This window comes from Dermacentor variabilis, chromosome 5, assembly GCF_050947875.1.
Source record: "Dermacentor variabilis isolate Ectoservices chromosome 5, ASM5094787v1, whole genome shotgun sequence".
In the NCBI taxonomy this organism is placed as follows: domain Eukaryota; kingdom Metazoa; phylum Arthropoda; class Arachnida; order Ixodida; family Ixodidae; genus Dermacentor; species Dermacentor variabilis.
This window is the reverse complement of record NC_134572.1, coordinates 80,139,295-80,158,679: the sequence shown is the minus strand read 5'-3', so window position 1 is coordinate 80,158,679 and position 19,385 is coordinate 80,139,295. Positions and strand designations below refer to the sequence as shown.

At 43.4% G+C, this 19,385-nt stretch overlaps 1 protein-coding gene across 1 annotated transcript; it reads right to left on the bottom strand.

Moving 5' to 3' along the window:
* Window positions 1-789: 789 nt before the first annotated feature.
* Window positions 790-19,344, bottom strand: ND-49 (NADH dehydrogenase (ubiquinone) 49 kDa subunit). Its single transcript, XM_075692944.1, has 12 exons — window positions 19,088-19,344; window positions 18,566-18,669; window positions 18,007-18,116; window positions 16,254-16,455; window positions 14,979-15,091; window positions 8,976-9,214; window positions 7,129-7,248; window positions 6,315-6,444; window positions 4,146-4,241; window positions 3,209-3,292; window positions 1,872-1,929; window positions 790-980 (listed from the first exon to the last, which is right to left on the bottom strand). Exons 1-12 carry the CDS (start codon window positions 19,342-19,344, stop codon window positions 943-945), a joined length of 1,551 nt encoding a protein of 516 aa, XP_075549059.1. The 3' UTR covers window positions 790-942.
* Between the last annotated feature and the right edge of the window lie 41 nt (window positions 19,345-19,385).

The window sequence follows — 19,385 nt, the reverse complement described above, 5'->3', positions numbered from 1 at the left end:
CGACGAGCACCTTTGTTTCACGGAAAATGGGTCTGGAAACTGCCTGCACATTGCATTAGATTACAAAACCAAAACCATGTTAGCAGCATTGGTAATAGCCTGTCATAGCCAGCATCATCATGGCAACAGAACAATTTTTCACTGTCTTTGCTAGCTTTTGCACAGGTTGGCAATGATGATGCACCACTTTTCTTATGGAAGTGCATTCAAAAGGGAAGTTATTTTAAGTGCCAAGTTAAGCAATGGAGCTGTTATGTATTTTTCACATGTCACTGTCTTGCATGGCATGACAAACTGGTTCATCTAGGCATGGATTACCATCCCATTTTAAATGGTTGCGGAGTCATTTGAGAAATGTGAAACGCACTTTACAGTCAGCATAGCACATAGCCCATTGTGATAAAGAACTGTCTGAGAATGATGCACAACAACTAAATGTAAATAAATTTCCATTTTGTGAAGGCAGACGCTACAGGTTTCATTCGTTTCCAATTGCCTGAATTGGAAGCATGATAAATTTTTCTTGTTATAAAATTGGGATGCATATTAGAATCGGGTAAAATGCTGCCATATGAAGCCATACTGTGCTTAGACATGTTTTCTGCCTCTTCTTTTAATTAAACTGATCAGATAGTTTGATTAATTCCATTAGTCCCATCAAGGTCCCATAGACTGCTTTATTCTCATATGCTGTCTTATCACCTGCCATAGTGATTTCAACACTGAGCAGTCAATATACTTCTAGCTCCCCGCTCATACATGACCATTCGCCAAAAATGTAAACAGCACTCAATTGAAACGTATGCCTTTATTCAATCCTTTAGTGTAGCACTCAGGTGACAGTATTTACAAAATTTGTTAGCCACACAAGCAAGCCACAAGACTTCGACCTATCTAAAGAACTGCACATGCCTACGTCTTTGAATCGCATGTTCCTCGGTGCTAGCGGTCGACTTCTCCAAACACAATATCTAGCGTACCTGGAAAATGAAACACCAAGTTAGCAGTTTTATCATTTATATCTTTTCTGCCGCAACTCCCTGTCCACTTATTGGTTAACGGAATAAGTAGGTTCACTTGGTAAACAGCAAAGAAAAATAACCACAGACTGAGCTTACAATGTTATGACTAATGCAGTGACTGCATGCATGCCTCAAGAGTCGGCAAAAGGGTTGTCCACGAACACTTCATTTCAAGCCAGCATGACAAGTGCATAAGTAAATATTCTTACTGCAGCTAGAAATGATTGCGTCTGATTGATTAGTGATTGAGTGATTGTTTATTTGAATAGCACAGTCTGCTTTTTCTTAGAAATTTATTCTAGCTGTGGCATGGCTGTCACCAGATTACCTGTTCCATTCAGGGGTGGCAGCTTTTAATTCTCACAGAAAAGCACGAAAAGTTAAATCATGACCACGTAACACACAAGCATTACACATTGTGATGCCTGCATCTTCCGAGACAGCATTACTTCTACTATGACCATTCTCTGATATGGCAGAGGTATGGCACACAAACACAAGCAAGACAGTCCACACAACAAAGAAATCATACTCCAGCTTTCACCGAGCAACAAGGACCCAATGAAAGACTTGTTTCAGCAAAAGCAGTCATGTATATCTTCCATAATGAAAAGCAATATATATAAGCATTTCTTAGTAGAAACACATTTTTTTTCCCCTCATGCTAAAAAGTATGCAGAGCAAAACAGAGCCTCAATAAAGCAGATCCTCCTAAAGGTTGTGTAGATAACTGATTTTCTCCTTTGGTGTCATTAACTGGTTTGATACTGTTCGATTTCCTGCCACAAAGAAGCACAGGCTCATGCAATCACAACTCCACAGAGCACAGGGCTTTCATTACAGGCTTACCTATTATGGCGACAATGTCAGCCAGCATGTGATTCTTGCCAATAAAGTCCAAGGCAGACTGTAAGACACAAAAAGGAAGCATTAGGTAACACTGCTTCTGAATACCTGTGCATTCGGTGAGAATACGTTTATTAAATACGTACTGAGGCTTCATCTGCCAAACATGAAGGTAAGGGGACTAAATGTGTCTTGCTATGGAGGCCTCACCATATATAATTTCTCACCTTTTGAAAAAATTTTCCAGATGAGCAAACATAGGTGGATGAATGATGCCGTACATGCTCACGGTGCCCATGCAGTCTTCAAAGTGCTATTTTCACCCTCCAACAAAAATGTTGCCATGTTACTCCTGCAAGCTACCTATGGTTAACACATTGGCCATGCAAATCCTGCCGAGTTTGATACCTCAAAATTCTGACTTAACAGATAGCCTATGGTAGTGTTTATGATATGCAGGAGTAGGTTTTAGTTGTGGATAGTTCAGCAACTCAATCAATAATTAACGAACTACTACACTAAATAAGCTTTCACTCAAATGACATTCCACTGCTCTTTCTTGTACAAATACACAGTCGGCGTCGCCCTTGTGTGGAGTGTGGGAACGGCGGCTGCTGGACCTGACGTCTAACGGTAGCTGGCTGCCTCCTATATACTATATATACTCCCCATGCCCAGAAATAATGGTAAGCAGGTAGTTCTAATTTTCCTCTATGAGGAACTGTGTTTGCGCTTTAGAGGGTTCAGCCCATCGAATAACCAACTCCCATAACAGCATGTTTTCGGAAAGAACATAGAACTTGTGCATTGGCATCGTTCATGAAAAGACTGACTGACTTTAAAAGAGCACTGTTGTTTTACTATGGTATTTGCCTTGAAAGGAACATTTATCTGGCCAGAATTGCCGCGAAATTCTAAGGAATAACTTATAAGCATAAAGTTTTGATGCTGTTAGTATTTTATATTTGCTATAGTATGCTTTAGTGGTATAAGTACGTTTTAAGTTTCCTACTACACACTGTGCGGTTTCGAAATCTTCAAAGGGATACTAAGTTATATTGTGTAGTGGTTTACCAAACCAGGAAATAAATTAATCTAGCGTGTATTAGAAATACTATACTTGTAGTTAACACATGAGCAAATCTATGAAAACACTGCCCTGGGCACCAACATGGTCACCTGCTACAGTTAAATACAATGTAAGGCATGTCATTTCAAGTGTCTTAGAACCCCATAACAGCTATTGCTGCAATATAAAATGCAATCGAAATTTTGACACCAGCCGCTTCCCACATCTGATATTTCATTGGCATCAAAGTCCTTCCATGACAAATGCTTACCAGGTGGGCGAAACCAGGTGCCTTGATCTTGCATCGATAGGGGCGGCTGCTTCCATCTGATATCATGTACAGACCAAACTCTCCCTGCAAATGGGGTGCATGAGCCATGATGTATTAGGAACGCAACTCAAGTGCTCAATGCTGAAGGCAGCAAAGCAGTCTATGGCAGCAGCTGTTAATGTTACTAATTGTTCCAGCAGTGTTATTACAATATGTTCCAAGGGTATCACAGGGGTATATGTAGCTTGTTGTACAGGATGACAAAAAAAAAAAAATCACTTAGCATACAAAACAGAGAATGCTTCTCAATAACTGCAGCATTCAAGTTTCATTAAGGAATCGGCTGTGTTTTCTTGTTAGACAATGACAGCACATAGTTATTTTTAGTCTTCAAAGAGCCCACTGTTCACTTGCAAGTTTTTTTTTTTGTCAGTGGTGAGTTAAATTGCTTAAAAATAAAAAGCCTGCACTGGGCCACTGAAAAGCCTCAAGTGCCCCCTAATACAGCTATAGCTGGCTAAATGACTATGAAAATAATGATCATAATGGAAGGATAATGACAAGGTACTAGCTCACATTGTTAACTTGACATTAATGCTAGGTGGCGACAAAGACAGTTTCCTTATACGGTGATATTTTACAAGAATACAAGTGAATACCTGCAGCAAACACCGTGAAAGTCGGGTGAAGTACTCTCAACCGCTACTTCCGTACATTTTCATGCCAGTATGTCAAACGTCCAGATCAATCACGCCACTGAATTTGACAGATGAGAAACTGTGTCACATTTTGCAGAGCATTAAAATGAAACCATGGATACTAATTCAAGTGAACCATGGCCAACCAGATCTTAATTTACATTGCTATACTCAATAACTTGTTATACGTGTGTTTATTAGATCAAGGTTCAACTGTAATGCAGCGATTTGTGGCTCACCTTCGGTGCTTCAACAGCAGTGTATGTTACACCTGGAGGAACCTGGTAGCCCTCAGTGAACAGCTTGAAGTGGTGAATGAGGGCTTCCATTGACGTCTGTGACATGTAGATAAAGGAATGTAGGCAGTGAAACAAGTTATAAAAGTGTATATAGTTCAGCCAGGGTATGCAAAATAATTGGCATACACTGGGCACCTATGCTTTAGCAGCTTGCAGCACCATTCAAGATTTTGTGCGACTAGCGCCAGGCACAACAGCATCTATGAGTGACAGAATTCTTGGCATGGTGCCAGGAATGTCCTCACAAAAGTGAAAGTATCCCCTAAAGTAATTGTCAGAGAATGTTATCCCTCGTCCCAATATAGATGCGTAAGGTGGCATGCAACAATGCGCAAAGTGTCGTGCTCTTATCGGCCCAGACACGTATTCTGCCTCTTTTTGTTACCTTATCTGAATTATGATTCTTTAAAAACGCCTCAGTTTCCAAACTTCTGCCACACATTATTCTAACATGAAAGTGCAGATACGAGGGTTGATCCAGAAATAAGGTTCCCATCAATTTTAGAAATAGACAACATTGTTTATTCTCATAGAAATTTAAATCATTGCAAAGATGAAACTTTGCTCTATTTTTCTACATAATTGCCATCTTTTTCTACGCATTTTTGTAGACAGTGCTTCAATTTCTGTATCCCAATGTCTTAGAACTCCGCCGCCAACCCACTGAGGAAGCGTTTCACCTCTTTTTTGACTTTATCGTCGCTCCTGAAGCGTTGGCCACTCAAATATTCCTTTAACTTGGGGAACAAGTGATAATCACTAGGCGCGAGGTCTGGACTGCATGGTGGGTGGGGCATGACAGTCCACCCAAAGATTGTCAAAAGTTCCTGGGTTTGATGGGAGACGTGAGGTCAGGCGTTGTCGTGAAGCAGCATTACACCGGCCGCCAGTCGTCTTCTCCAGTGGTTCTGGATATTGCCTGAGTTTTCTTAGTGTTGCACAATAACTGCCTGGGTTGATTGTTGTCCCATGTTCCATGAAATTGATCAGCAGTATCCCCTTACAATCCCAAAAAACACTGGCCATGACTTTGCCAGCAGAAGGAGTTTGTTTGAACTTCTTTGCGACTGGTGACACTGGGTGATGCCACTGTTTGGATTTTTGTTTCGTTTCGGGAGTGAAATGAAACACACACTTTTCGTCTCCCGTAACAATGGAGTCCAACAATCCTTCCTTATCTTCTTGACACTTTTGAAGAAACTGGCGAGCACAGTCAAGGCGTTTCTCCTTGTAGGCTGATGTCAATAGCTGCAGTACCCATCGAGCACAACACTTGTGATACCCCAATTTTTCAGTCAAAGCTCTTTCCACTGTACCGCAAGAACTCCCAGAAATCTGGGCAACAAGTTCACGGACAGTGGTCCTCCTGCTTTGAAGCACTTCGCGTTGGACCATCTTGATAACCGCCTCCAAAACTGACAGACTTCCACTCCATTCTTCATTGTGGACTTCCATCCAACCGGCACTAAATTCCCCACACGATTTTCGGATGTGTTGAACGGACATACACTTGTCGCCATACACCTCTGTCAAATGACAATGAATTTCCATAGGTGGAATCCCTTTGGCGTGGAAAAAGAGAATTACGGAACTAATCTCGCACTTGGCGGGATCAACAATGGGAACCTCCATATCGGACGGCTGCTGAGCCAAGAATGAGCAGGGAACAGCCGCGTGCAGCAGTGTTGCCGGATTTCGCCTCGCACCTTCCAGTGTGGCTGGAGCTCTTTGGGAACCTTATTTCTGGATCAACCCTCGTATTATTGTGGATTTCTAACTTAAGTGCTCTGTGCATGGTACAAAAAGCAAATGCATAATTCCAGTTTGTTATCAGATATAACATGCCTTATTAGGTTCAAGAGTTCTGCTAACTGAAGCCGGTGATACAATGCATAACGTAACAAGAGCACAATGCAGGTCACCATACCAAGTTTAGCAAATCGACAAACTATGCAACATAATACTATGATACCTATGTTACTGAAGCATGGTAACAGCAAACCAGCCATACTCTAGCAAACTAGCAAACCAGCCATACTTAATGCAGCATACTTATTGAAAACAGATAAGCAAATTGCGATGAGTAAGGTGCAACAGCGTGCCACAGACCTTCATTTCTTCTCTCGATGGGGGCACGCATTTGTTGTCGTCTGTCTTGACTGGACCAGGGGGCATTTTGTTCAAGCACTGGTAGATGATGTTCAGGCTTTGCCTCATCTCCTCCATTCGGCATAAATACCTGAGCAACAGCATCTCAAATTGGCGCACTACTGAAATTAATGCAGAAGTGACTCTTGCACTTTGCAACTGTTCACAGCTGCAGCGTTTTACCTGAATTGTCAGATCACATAGTTCAAAACCAAGCAAAATATGATGACACAAAGGCAATGATTTCAGATCTGGATGGACATAAATAGAGAGCAAGATCTTATGCTACCTCCAGCTTAACACCAAGTAAAAGATTATTTTGTTCATGAATTCATATTACTGAGAATGATTCATGGTATGTTGGAAAATTAATCAAATCCAAGTGTGCAGAATTTTGCAGAAGCAACTTCATTATTCAGCAATGGCAGAAATGCATTTTACTACAATGGTAGTTTGTGCGAACGAAAGAAAACAAAAATGAAGCTATCGGTTATGAAACCCCAAATGTATCCTTTCTCTTTCTTTCCAGAGGGCATAAAAGCCAACATTTTACAGCATGGTGGAAAGTTATGCAGATAAATAACGCAATCAAGGATATGTTCACTTGACTACATGGTTAGCAAAATTATGCCTTTTCAACAAAGCACCAACTGTCCTGAAGACATTATGCATTGATCAATGGAGACTTGTAACAGTATGTAACATGGTGCAATTAAATTCAAATAATAGAATATTTCATCAAATGTGTATAATTAATCCGTAGACAAGCTCTCACCTGTCATAGCAGTCACCCTTGAGCCCCACAGGTACTTCAAAATCAAAGTCTTCATAAGAATCGTATGGCTGTGTCTTCCTCAGGTCCCACTTGATGCCGGACCCACGAAGCATGACACCACTGGTACGGAGTAAGTGGAAAAGCAAATGCTGTGAACAATCACACTCGAAACTTGGCATGTTCATAACCTTACTAATCATGGAGAAGGCTCTGCATTTAAGGACAAGACACTTTTCTGTTATCAAGTCAGAATGAAAAAATCCTTAAATGCCAATAGTCACTGCTAAACTGTGCAGAAGGCCACCATGGAAACAGCAAGTGACAGCTAACTCATGACAGTCACAGTCCACTTTCGTTCCAATCTCACACAATGAGGTGCAACATGCATTAGAAGTAGAGAGTGCCAAATCTTTTGAAATGCAGCTTCTATCATGACCTTTTACTATATGTGTTTTCGTCCTCTCTATTTCTCAAGTTGTACAACTCTCAAGACTGCAGCATCTATAATCAATAGAAGAAAGCTTAAGTAAAGGTGAATGAGTGTCTAATACCCCTGACACACAGGCAAAACTAAAATCCTTTGCAGTAAACACCTTTTGTTACTCTGAAGGACCCTTTGCAGAAAGGAGTTGCGCCGATGATGCACAGCACCGCACTAACTTCCTTAGGTGCTTCCTCAGATGAACACCGCAAGAAAAATAGTGCTGCTTGTCAAAGCAGCAAGAGGGAAAACATTTTTATAAAGCTGCGTATTTAGATTGCATTTAGCTACTGCAGAACCCAAAAACATATTTTTCATTGTTGATGGCTTATAATGCACATATTAGTTTATTTTATTTGCATTTTTACGCTCTTAGGAGCAATTTAAATTGGGCCAGCAACTATGCACAGTCGGCGTTTTGCTATGCTACAGTGTATTAGAATAGCTGTGCATGCTGTTTATTAGGGTGCAGGCCATGTTTCTATCTTCCTTTTTCACATCTTTTTGTCCCTTCCTTCGTGCGTGCAGGCGTAGCGCGTCTTACTGAATGTGTTATTCGCACAATTGTGATCGCATGACAGAACTGCGGATTTCTACTATGGCTCAGCGACACGCTAACAATGAAGCAAAAGCTGAGGTCACTCTGACACTTGTCGCACTTGGATCTCTACAAGATGACATAAACGCTGCCAAGACGAAAGTGGAAGACATCAAACGTCCACTCATCAAGAGCATGCTTCATGTTGACTGCTTCGGCAGTGTCCTCTCGAGCCGCCAACCGCGAAAGGTGGGCCTATGTGCGCAACGAATGATGGTTTCACGATGCTAACACACCAAGAAGAAGACGAAGGAAATGACACTGGCGGAATTCAACATGGCGGCACTAGCAACATGATGCGAGCATTTGGAGTATAGCTAGAGTAAATCTTCACCATTCTACAAATCGCATTACCGCTAAAAATTAAAACATTTTTGCAAGGTAAAAAAGTACTTATGGGGCACCGTAGTTGTGTGGCAGGTTTTCTTCTATTGACGAGTTGTGCATGCTGTGTGCGAGAGTAACTCCTTTTCCGCTTGAAAGGTAGATGCGTGATCTCCTTTCCCACAAAGGAACTTTGCCTTAAGGGAAATACTCCTTTATCATGTGTCATTGCGCTTGAACACCTTTCTGGTAGATGTCCCCTTACCTAAAGACTTTACAGTGCCCATGTGTCAGGGGTATAATGCAATCTTTCCAGAACTTAATCAACTTGTTGTGCAGGTACAGGGGAGCACCAATGTGAAAGTGAGACCGTTAGACCTGCCTTGAGTGAGATGGTTATATTGCCCACTTTTAACAAGCTCTACTTTGCTGGTTCAGCTGTACCTGCAGCCCCAGTCAAGTGCATTCTCCGCAGTGATGATTCCAATGTCCACAGTGCGCTGCTTCCAGATACGGTTATCAGAGAGCAAGTCTTCAACTTCATCCAACCGTTCACTGAACTTTGTAGCCCAGTCATAGATGTCGTCCATCAGGCCCAGTGGCATGTCCTGGGCTACACCCCCTGGCCGCACATATGCTGCGTGCATGCGGGCACCACTCACACGCTCGTAGAACTCCATCAGCTGCACAAGAGAAGCAAGCCATGCATTAAGAATTTGAGGTAAGGAGAATGGAATGCCACAGAAAAATACTGCAGAACGTAAACATTTTTTTTTTAGGAAACCACTGACGATGTTCGTTAACATAAATGAATAGCCAAACATAAATGTCTGCATTTGGGGCCACATTATGCAGCATACCGTGTTCTCGCTTGACACGCCACCTTTGTTGTTCTTCCAACTCTTCTTTGGTGAGGACACTTTACCACTTATTAAAGCAAATTCCTAAACCTTACATGGCTTCTTCTTATACATATATGTAAGCAATAAAGAGCTGATGAACAGCAAGGTAAATGGCAAGGCTTCTAGAAAGCTATCCCCTTTCTTAAAGGGCCCCTGAAATGGTTTGACAAATTTTGTAGATGCATAGGGTACAGCTAATCATTCACACCACAATTTGTGTGAAGCATCTCATATTTAGAGAGCTACGGACGATTACAAGTTACCCTCCTCCATAGTCATGCATTTTCTCCTCAACTCGTTTGCCGAGTGATTGGGGCCAAGCTCTGCCTTCACTGGCTCTGCGTCATGATGGCATGTTGTGTTGTTGACTTCCGGTTCTCTTGGAGTGAGTGCGCGAAGCCTCTCCAAACTCTCTGCCAGCTGCTTGGCAGTCAACCCCAAGCGAGAGCTATCGCAGCAACGTGCATTACGAGCACTCTGTCACCTCGCCGAACGTGTCTGTTACTCCGGTAACCACAAGCGAGCTGGGCCTTTTGACAGACGGCTGGAGGCATAAACTCAAGCTGATGAAGGAGCTTTAGCATAGACGTAAGTGAGCGGCCTGACCGGTCTGCACCACCTAGCTGTTGGCACAGAGCTCAACCAGCCAAACAAAGCACTAATATTGCTCTAACCAAGTGTAAAACAGTTTAAACATTTACAAGAACAAAGTGTTGATGATTACACTCCTGCAAAAAATTTGCACCAGCAGCAAAGAAGAATGCATTTCGTTACTGCTACTGTGTGGTCAAAACCAAAACATGGCACCATCAAAAAAGAGAGACCAACGAGATATCAAGGCAGCTACAACGTAGTTACAATTTTATGTTTGCTCTATGAACCTACCCGTAGCTTTTCGCTATCCTGCATGTTTGCTTGCTTTTGGGAAGGGTTTTTCAACATTTCTGAGAGTTTTACAGTGCACACAACACTCATGGGGGGTGTCGATAGTTGACAGAAGTGCCGCTGTTCCATTTGCGGTGACACCTTCAGAACGGCGGCACTTGCAGGGAGTACAGATAGTTCATGGAAGAGCAGACACCGCTCACGTATTTCTTTCTCTATAGCTCTTAGTTTGACGTGTTCGACTTGACTGCCAGCTACATGCTTCTTCCATGCTTCCTCAGCCGTCATGAGTGCTCCAGGCCCACTAAACATTCGGCGCTCGATCACAGCAGTGTTCAAGGGGGGCTGCCATCCTGTAGGCCGAAGAAACAAATCACTGCTCAGCTGGCCACAAGTTCAATGTTTCTGAACGGCTGGTACGAGAGTGGCAACTGCAGCAAAGCAAAATTTTGACCTGTGACGGCAAGCGAAGAATTCCTCATAGGCCGAAGTCAGGACGCTTTCAGGAGCTGTAGGACAAGCTTGCGGCGTACGTTGCTGAAATGCGCGATCGGCACTTGCCAGTGAAGTTCGACATGGTCATGAAACAAGTGCGGGTCTTCGCCTTTTAAGGATCTGCTCCGCCATGAGTACGAGTGGCTGGCAGCAGAAGACAGCGAACTTACGCCAACCGAACCTGTCAAAAGAGCCTCCCTGACAGATGAGTGGGGTTGAATGCATTCAGCGTGGGCTGCTGTTCCGCAACATGTCATGGTGCGATCGTTTGTCAAATGTCGAATTTTGCTGGACGGCAACGCGATATGGGACTGTAGCAGCGATGACAATTGCAGCACAAGTGAGGACGATGGTACAAGTGAAGACGAGTAGTCCAGTGACCATGCCAGCTACAGTGCAGATCACTTATAACGTAACCGCTTTTAGCGCGGGACCATTTATAGCGTGGGTTTTTTGACCACCGATATATCTCCCATAGAACTCAATGTATAGGCGGACCATTTATTGCGTAGGCGCACGAAGCAGAATACCGGTTATAGCACGGTTCCTTTAAGCGCGCAACCATGAAATTGGAGCACGGCCTTTTCTTGGAGGCGCTGAGCATGGCCCGCACGGCCGCAAGGTTGCCGGGCGTGCATGGGCGCGCACCTGGAGACTAGCGGCGAAAAGCGAAACAAAAAGGAGGAGAAGGGTGGGAGACTTTAGAGGAAGGAGGGCGAGTGTTTTCGTTACTATAGCAGCGTCCAATCAGGGTGTGCGCTGCACGGAGTGCGGAGCAGAAGCAATAGCAGTAATAGTGCACTCCTTTCTTTTTCAGTCTCTTTGTTGCATTTGGTGTGTGCACGTCGTGACCTCGTGGTTTCATAGTTCTCCTCTGTGCACGTGTGCTGTCGGGCTTTTGTCACCATGGCGTCGGCAGCAGCTTCAAGCGGTATAAGAAAGGGGCATGCCTTATCGCTGGAGGCGAAGGAATGTGTTACAAGGGACATAGAAAGTGGGCTGAAGAAGGCTTCGGTGGCGGCCAAATATGGCGTTTCCGACACAACCGTGCCGACCATATACAAGGACAAATTGCGGCAGCAACTGCAGCAATACTTGGCTTCCCTGTCACGGAAGAGAATACGTTTGTCGCAGTACGAAGACGTGGACGCAGCGCTTTTCAGATGGTTCCGTGAATTTAGGGCTCAGAGCATACCAGTGAGTGGCCCCATCCAAGCCAAGTCCCTTGGTGCTCTTTTAGGCCACGACGACTTCAACCCACTTAATGGATGGATCCAGCGATTCAAGGATCAGCAGCAGCAGCCTCTTAAAGTGAATTTAAGGGGCGTGATTGATATGGTTGCCGCTTCGTGGTGGCAGGTAAAAGCCACTGCAATAAGCAAGTGCTTCAGCAGAGCAGGTTTCGTGCGCAATGCAGAGGCTCTTGACGTCGATGAGCTGAGCAACAATGCTGCCAATGAGACGGTAAACACCGACGACGTGTGATCCGGCCTCATTGAAAGCAAGTTCGGTTCCGCCATAGACACTTTCCAAGAATATGTCGATGCCGGTGAGTCGGAGCTTCCTGATGTGATCGTCGCAGCGGTGCACGGTGGCGCGGAGCTTGCAACCGAAGACGAGTCGGACAATGATGTCGACCCGACACCAGACCCAGATGTCCCATGCAAAGAAGCTTTAGAATACTTCAGCAAAGTGAAGATGTACTGCGCGAAGAACAGTTTGAGTGAGAAAGCGCTTCAGCGCTTAAGCCTTGTAGAGGACGAAATTGTTCGAAGCGCTGTTTAAAAAAAAATCTCCAGACGAAAATAATAGCGTTCTTCCGCTGATGCCGCACTTGTCAGGAGAACTTGGTTTCTGTGCTGTGTTGCGATTGTGTTGCATGTGTGTGTGAGTGCAATTTGTAACAAATTGTGTTTGAAAAAGGTGAGTGGTTCGTTTGGTATAGGCAAAAGCTGAAAAAAGCATGCTTTGGTTATAACGCGGTACCACTTATAGCGCGGATTTTTACAACTCCCGTGACTTACATTACAAGCGGTCTACACTGTACTAATACATTTTTGTTATGGAATGTACCCTTGCGTATGCTTTTTTTTTTTTTCTGTGACATGCGATATGAGGGCGCTCGACTTACATTCGAGTCGACTTACAATCGTTTAAATACGGTCAGCTGATTCGTTATAGGATGTATGTTGTCTCGAGAAGCGCCTGCAACAGCACGGAAGGTGATTGCCCTCCTCCTTTCCCACAGCTGCCAGAGCTTAGACGAGGACAGCAGAAGAAGACGGCTGTCCTGAACCTAGACCCTGAACCGGTACCCCTTTCTCAATCTATCCATGAAAAAATGCCACTTGCCACCAAGAAACCCAGTGCGATAGCCAGAGAAACCTGTTGACTTTAAAAATTATGCAGAAGCCAGCAAAGCTGACCGTCAAAGTAAGTGAAGCTTTACGTCTAGTCTATTGGCTGAAGCAGTTTGATGTGCTTTGTAATTTTTCACAGATCAACAAGCCACTCCATTGTTTGTCAGCATTCTGAAAGCATCTTTGTACCTCTTCTGTTGTACAGTATTGCTCAACCAGGCTGAAAACAGTGCTGGACTGCACACAGGGCGTTGAGTAGTGCTACACAACACACAATGCCGGGTGCATTGTTTTTGCCACCAACCAAGCCCAATTGTCCATTATGCCCTCCTCTCCACATTTCTCCTTTCTGCAGTCCAACAACCAACCACAGTATAAAAACCTGTCTGACTCCGCAAAGAAAGCTTTGCTTTAAGAACACGGAAGCTAGAACACAAGTGAGCTGGTTGATATATGGCTTACACTTGATTGAAAAACTCGAATCTATTCAGAATAGGGCTGCATGTTTTATTTCACGTTGTTATGACTATAACAAAAGCATAACACAAATTAAACTCGACCTCTCCCTACAGCCCTTGCGCGTTCGTCGTGATATAGCCCTGCTATCATTATTTCATAAATATGTCCATAATGCAGCACTATCAGTTCTGCCTCTTGAAACTCTTTATTACAGGTTACACTGGCCGTACAATCAGTTCAATTTCACGCGCATCTATGGAAAGACTAATTCCTTTAACTACTCTGCTCTTCCAAGAACAATTCGGCTTTGGAACAATCTAACACCATCGCTTATGAGAGTGACCAGGAAAAATTCCGGCATCTTCTAACAACGCATTTTTCAAACTCTACATAACCTAACGTGTTATTTTGTCTTGAGTTTCCCGTTATTATTGTGCTACTACCCCTTAAATACTGTTTTGTAATAGCCAAATATTGTCCCACTTGCTCTGCAATTCTTTTGGTTAAATTATACTTAGTGAAAATTTCTTGTTCACTGACCTCTTGCGTTCAAAAGCATTCAGTTTGTCTTTTGTACAATTTTGAACACATTCCTGCATGTTAGCGTATTTCTTACACTGTATTTTTTGTATATGTATTCTAATTATTGTATAATCTTTGAGTGTACTCTCCCCCTTACATAATGCCACTAGGGGCCTGCAAGGTATCCTTAAATAAATAAATAAATAAATAAGAATACCAGTGTGAAGATGGAACAAATAGCAAAGTAGTCCACAGACAGACGAATGTTAATAGCCACTGAATTTCTTGCTTGTCTCTTCCTTGTACATATGTAGTAAAGAGGACACGCTAACAAGAAAGAAAAACATGAAATGCCTTACAATCGCACATATGCAGTTAATAGGATAGACAGGGAGTTATAACGTATTACACGAATCTAACGTGCCTTTTTTTTCTGCAGAAAGTGGGTCCAGAAATTGCCTGCACATTACAATCATATAGGAAGCCCAAAACTGCATCCGTGGCTTCAGCAGAAGCCAAGCATTAGAGCTGTCAAACACAGCGTCACCGCGATCACAAGATGACAGAGCACATTATTGTGAAGATTGCTGTGGGATCATGTCGTGCTCGACTACAGTATGAAGCAGTGAAGCAGTTACATTAGGAGACACTATCACTTTGGCAAGATTTCCTGCACCTGATAGTAATGGTATTTGGCCAGTGCACGATATGATGAGTGTAAAATTACAGCGCTATGCCCTGCCTTGGGAAGCATCCTTCCACCTTGCATGAAGACGAGCAATTCAAGGCCTAAGTTAGAACCCACCAAGAAATGATGAAAATACCTTTTCTCGCTCCTCGAAAAGCCAGAAAAAGGGGGTAAGGCCACCGATGTCCAGGCAGTGCGTTCCGACGGCCATGATGTGGTTGAGAATCCTTGTTATCTCCCCAAAAAGAACTGTAGGCAGAAGTGGTCACTGGTCACTACAGTCGGCACACAAAATTTTCCAAGAAATGTATGTCCATATGACAGCAGTTGAACTTCTCCGAGTTCACTGTATGCTGGTACTTTTAGAAAATTTGGCAATGTATTTCGATTTACTTTTTTCTCCATAATTTCACAACCATCTAAATGATTGTAGGATGCTTTCCCAATATAACTACCGCAACTGGAACCACCTACCTACTTCTGTGGCTTGTTTAACTAAACCTGATGAATCTCATGACAGCCTTAGCAATATCCTTCAATATGTGCATTTCTTGTGTCAGAATTGTCTAGTTTCATATTGTATTTCAAACGTAATGTTATTCTAACAAACCAAGATTTGGGTTCGCGCATCTTTCTTTTACATGAGCGATGTCTTGTTTCGGTTTGTTTACCAGCATATTTCTTTTAAAGTTATGGAGTTTTACGTGGGGGACTCCAGAAATTTGTACCACGTGGGATTCTTTAACGCGCCCCTAAATCTAAGCACATGGGTATTTTCACATTTTGCCCCCATCGAAATGTGGCCACCGCGGCCGGGATTCGATCCCACGACCTTGTGCTTCGCAGCCCAACACCATAGCCACTAAGCAACCGCGGCGAGTACCAGCATATTTCTATGTTTAAAGTAAACATTACTATTTTTTAACATTAGGCATTTATGTTTGCATTTGTTCGACAGTGTACTTCCTTTCAATTGACTTTTACATTTTTGCTAAAGCCAAAGTGAGCATCTGCAGACTGTGCCACTAAAGGAACGCCAAATTTGCTGTAATATAACGAATACCATCTGTCACCACTATGGCAGAATGTGCCTTTAGAAACTGGACAGGAGCTTGAAGTGCAACAGGAGAAGTTAGTGTTCACTTTTAAAGTTCACCAATTTCAAGTTAGTGGTGACAGATGTCGCCACCATTGCATTAAAATTCCACATTTCCTGAGTGGCATAGCATGTTTTGGCTTTATTGTAAATGAAACAGGCATGTAATACTTGCAAGTATGGTATTAAACTGAACCCTCTGAAAAATGCTACATCTCAGTGTTAAATCAAAGCAGGTGTCAGCCAGCAGCTGGAACATGTATACCTGGCGCTACAATTTATGGAACACTCAACATTCATCACAGCAGCACGCACCTCGAATGTACTTAGCACGCTTGGGGATGTCAATGTTGAGGAGCTTCTCAACAGCAAGCGAGTAGCATTGTTCATTAGCCATCATGGAGACATAATCCAAGCGGTCCATGTATGGCAGTGCCTGAGTGTACGTTTTGTACTCAATGAGCTTCTCAGTGCCACGGTGCAGGAGGCCAATGTGTGGGTCTGCTCGCACCACAGTCTGCAAAAGTAAGAGGCAAACTAGAGATGGTGTCTAGCTTAAATATCTTATGCCAGAAAGCAACATTTGCGCATCTTAGAAAGAAGCAACAAGAATATGCATGTTAAACATGACAGCCACTGTGGCAAAGTAAATTCTTCTAATGCAATAAACCACAGCCACATGGCACATGGTGTCTATGAGTTCAAATGCCGCAACAACTAAAACAACATTTCATAATGCAGAGTAACACTGAGAGTTTGCTTCACTGGACAGGAATGAGTCTTACCACTATTACAACTCTTCAAGGCGGCCCATTTCTGAAGGAGATATAGGCCAAAAAGTGATTGAGCAGCTGCACTGTGGACAGTTTACTGTTAAAGGGACACTAAAGAAAAAGTCGAGTTGAGCTCAATTGAAAAGTTAGGCTTCTGTAATAACAAATTTGTCATTCGTAGCAAAAGCAGAGCTTTTGTAAACGAGAAAATCACGAAGACAGAAAATCTGATTCATGCCATCCGTTGTGTACTACGGCACCTCCCACGTAATTCCACCTCCCAATTTTTTACGCAACAGACTCATATGTGACACACAGAAAACGATGATAAGACTTCTAGAGGAATAATCTATTGATCTAGCTCGACTCCCAGTGCATTGCCGTGAGTAGTCCAGTAGCCATTCTTTATACACAAGTAAAACAAATTCTACATTGTAGTAAGCCTGCCAAAGCGAATAACATACCGATTTCACTACTTTGAAGGTACAGATGCACCTGTCTTGCTGGATCCATAGTGCCAGTAGTTTGTGCTACGTTTATAATGTGCTTCGGTTCTAAGCAATCTTGAGCACAATGCCATGGTCAACTTAGCCAGATAATCATTAAGGGGATGGAAAGGGTGTGCTTCCTTTACCATTGCACCTTTTGTAGGGTTATTTTATTATCACCACTCTGCCACTTTGTCTCGAATGTTAAGCCAATCTGCCATGCTAAAACAAAAGCCATGTACTTAAACCCATATGTGCCCATCAGTTACCTAACAACAGCTATAGGGCTACCCTTGCAGCAGTGATGGTGTAGCGAAAGTCCTCACAAGATCAACTTATTGAGGCATCAATATATAGACAGAGGTGGTGGTGGGAACAGCGTGGTGGTGAGAAAAATATCAGCATGCAAACTTTAATGGGTGACTCTTGGTGTTTTCTAGTGGGAGACTGGGAAAGGTCAGAACATTGTGAAAGGTGCTCTTTCTAGGACTCATTCCAGCCGCCAATGGTGCTACTCAAACTGTCACGAGTACTTGAGAGAACACTCTTTGAGCAGTCTTCGGTGCTCCCGCTTGCCCACTGAAAAGTGCCAACAGCATGTCAGCAAACATGGCCAGTTCCCACACCATGCACTGATGATAATGCACCCAAATGCATGAAACTTGGTGTTGCATCCTTCACACAGCCATTTGCTCAGTTACTTTTGAAGTGGTATACAATGTGGAATATTGAGTATCAACATAGCGCAGATCACATATCAATATTGCGCAGATCACATAAGAGGTTCACCCAGTACTAAGCACTCACTTCTCCTTCCAGTTCCAGCACGAGCCTCAAGACTCCGTGTGCTGCAGGGTGCTGTGGACCAAAATTGATCTGCATGTTTCGAACTTGCTTTTCAGGCCTTTCATATAAGTCTGAAACACGTACGCAATGAACAAAGCCAAAGGAATTAAATCGCACACGTTAATCAATGCACGTCGCGTTACTAATGCAGTATCACAAAAGAATGACTGCATTTCTCAGTATGCACAAGTGGACAAACTCAAGCTGTTACGAAAAGTAACATCAATAACAGATTTCATCGGCAATGATTTGGAACGCGCTGGCACACGCTGCGACTTGTTAAAACGAGTTCCTGCACCGAAAGCTGACAAGCTAGCAGCTTTTTTTTTTTTAAACATTACTGGTTCTCATGGGCTTTTCATTACTAGGTTCACGGTCACGCTTCTCAACTGTAGATAAGAGTTTTAGGTCACATTATCGTCCACAAGACAGGCCAGCGTCGATTTAGTTACCAGGCAAAATTTAAGGAGTGAACACGAAATGCATGAAAGTTGACGAGAGGTTTCAGAAATGAACTAACCATTTGGAGGCGGCATTTCCAGCTGGTCTGTTAATTCATCAGAAACGAAAACCAACCCCGACATATCCTTGATGAAGTCGTCATCAGGGTACCACCTTGCACCTCTAGGAAACGATGAAGCAGAACAATAGATTCAGCTCGCAATGCAAGGTCATCAGCGTCAGTGACAAACAATGCTAGGGGAGTAAAAATCGCGTGAACCAAGAAAATGTTTTATGTAGCTATGGTTCAACATAGGGCGACGCAAATATACTTACCGTTGCTGGCAATCGATCTATCTAGTGTGCCAGAACTATTCGGGCTAGACGAGACGACACTAAGTTGTAACATGTCGTTGGCTACTGCACTACTGCGCATGTGAAACAGAGCTAACCATGTAAACTTGGGAAAAAAAAATAGCATTTCAGCATTTTGTTTTGAGAGGTCAGACACACGTTGCTGACGGCTGACCATCGTGCTACACGACAGCCTGCACATCCGGGCTGCGCTTTGGTATCGGGGAAATGAGATGCGGGGCCTCACCTGGCGAAAAACAACGATCCACCAAACTTGGGTACCGCAGCCGGCAGTTTAGGCCGTAAGAGCCTAGCTGCAGCGGTCAACACAGATGCCATCGTAACCTTGCTACCCTGCAGCAGTACGCGCAGCCGATCGCAGAGCCGCTGCACAAAATCAGCAGCCGAGTCGGGAAGTTGGTTGCTTTGATGCGCAAGAGAGGACGCTAGTAAAGAGGTATGATGTTGATAGTTGTCAAGGTTTTCAAGGGTCGTATGGGTCATATCAATGCCTCCTTTACTAGATGAGTGGTAATAATAATGTT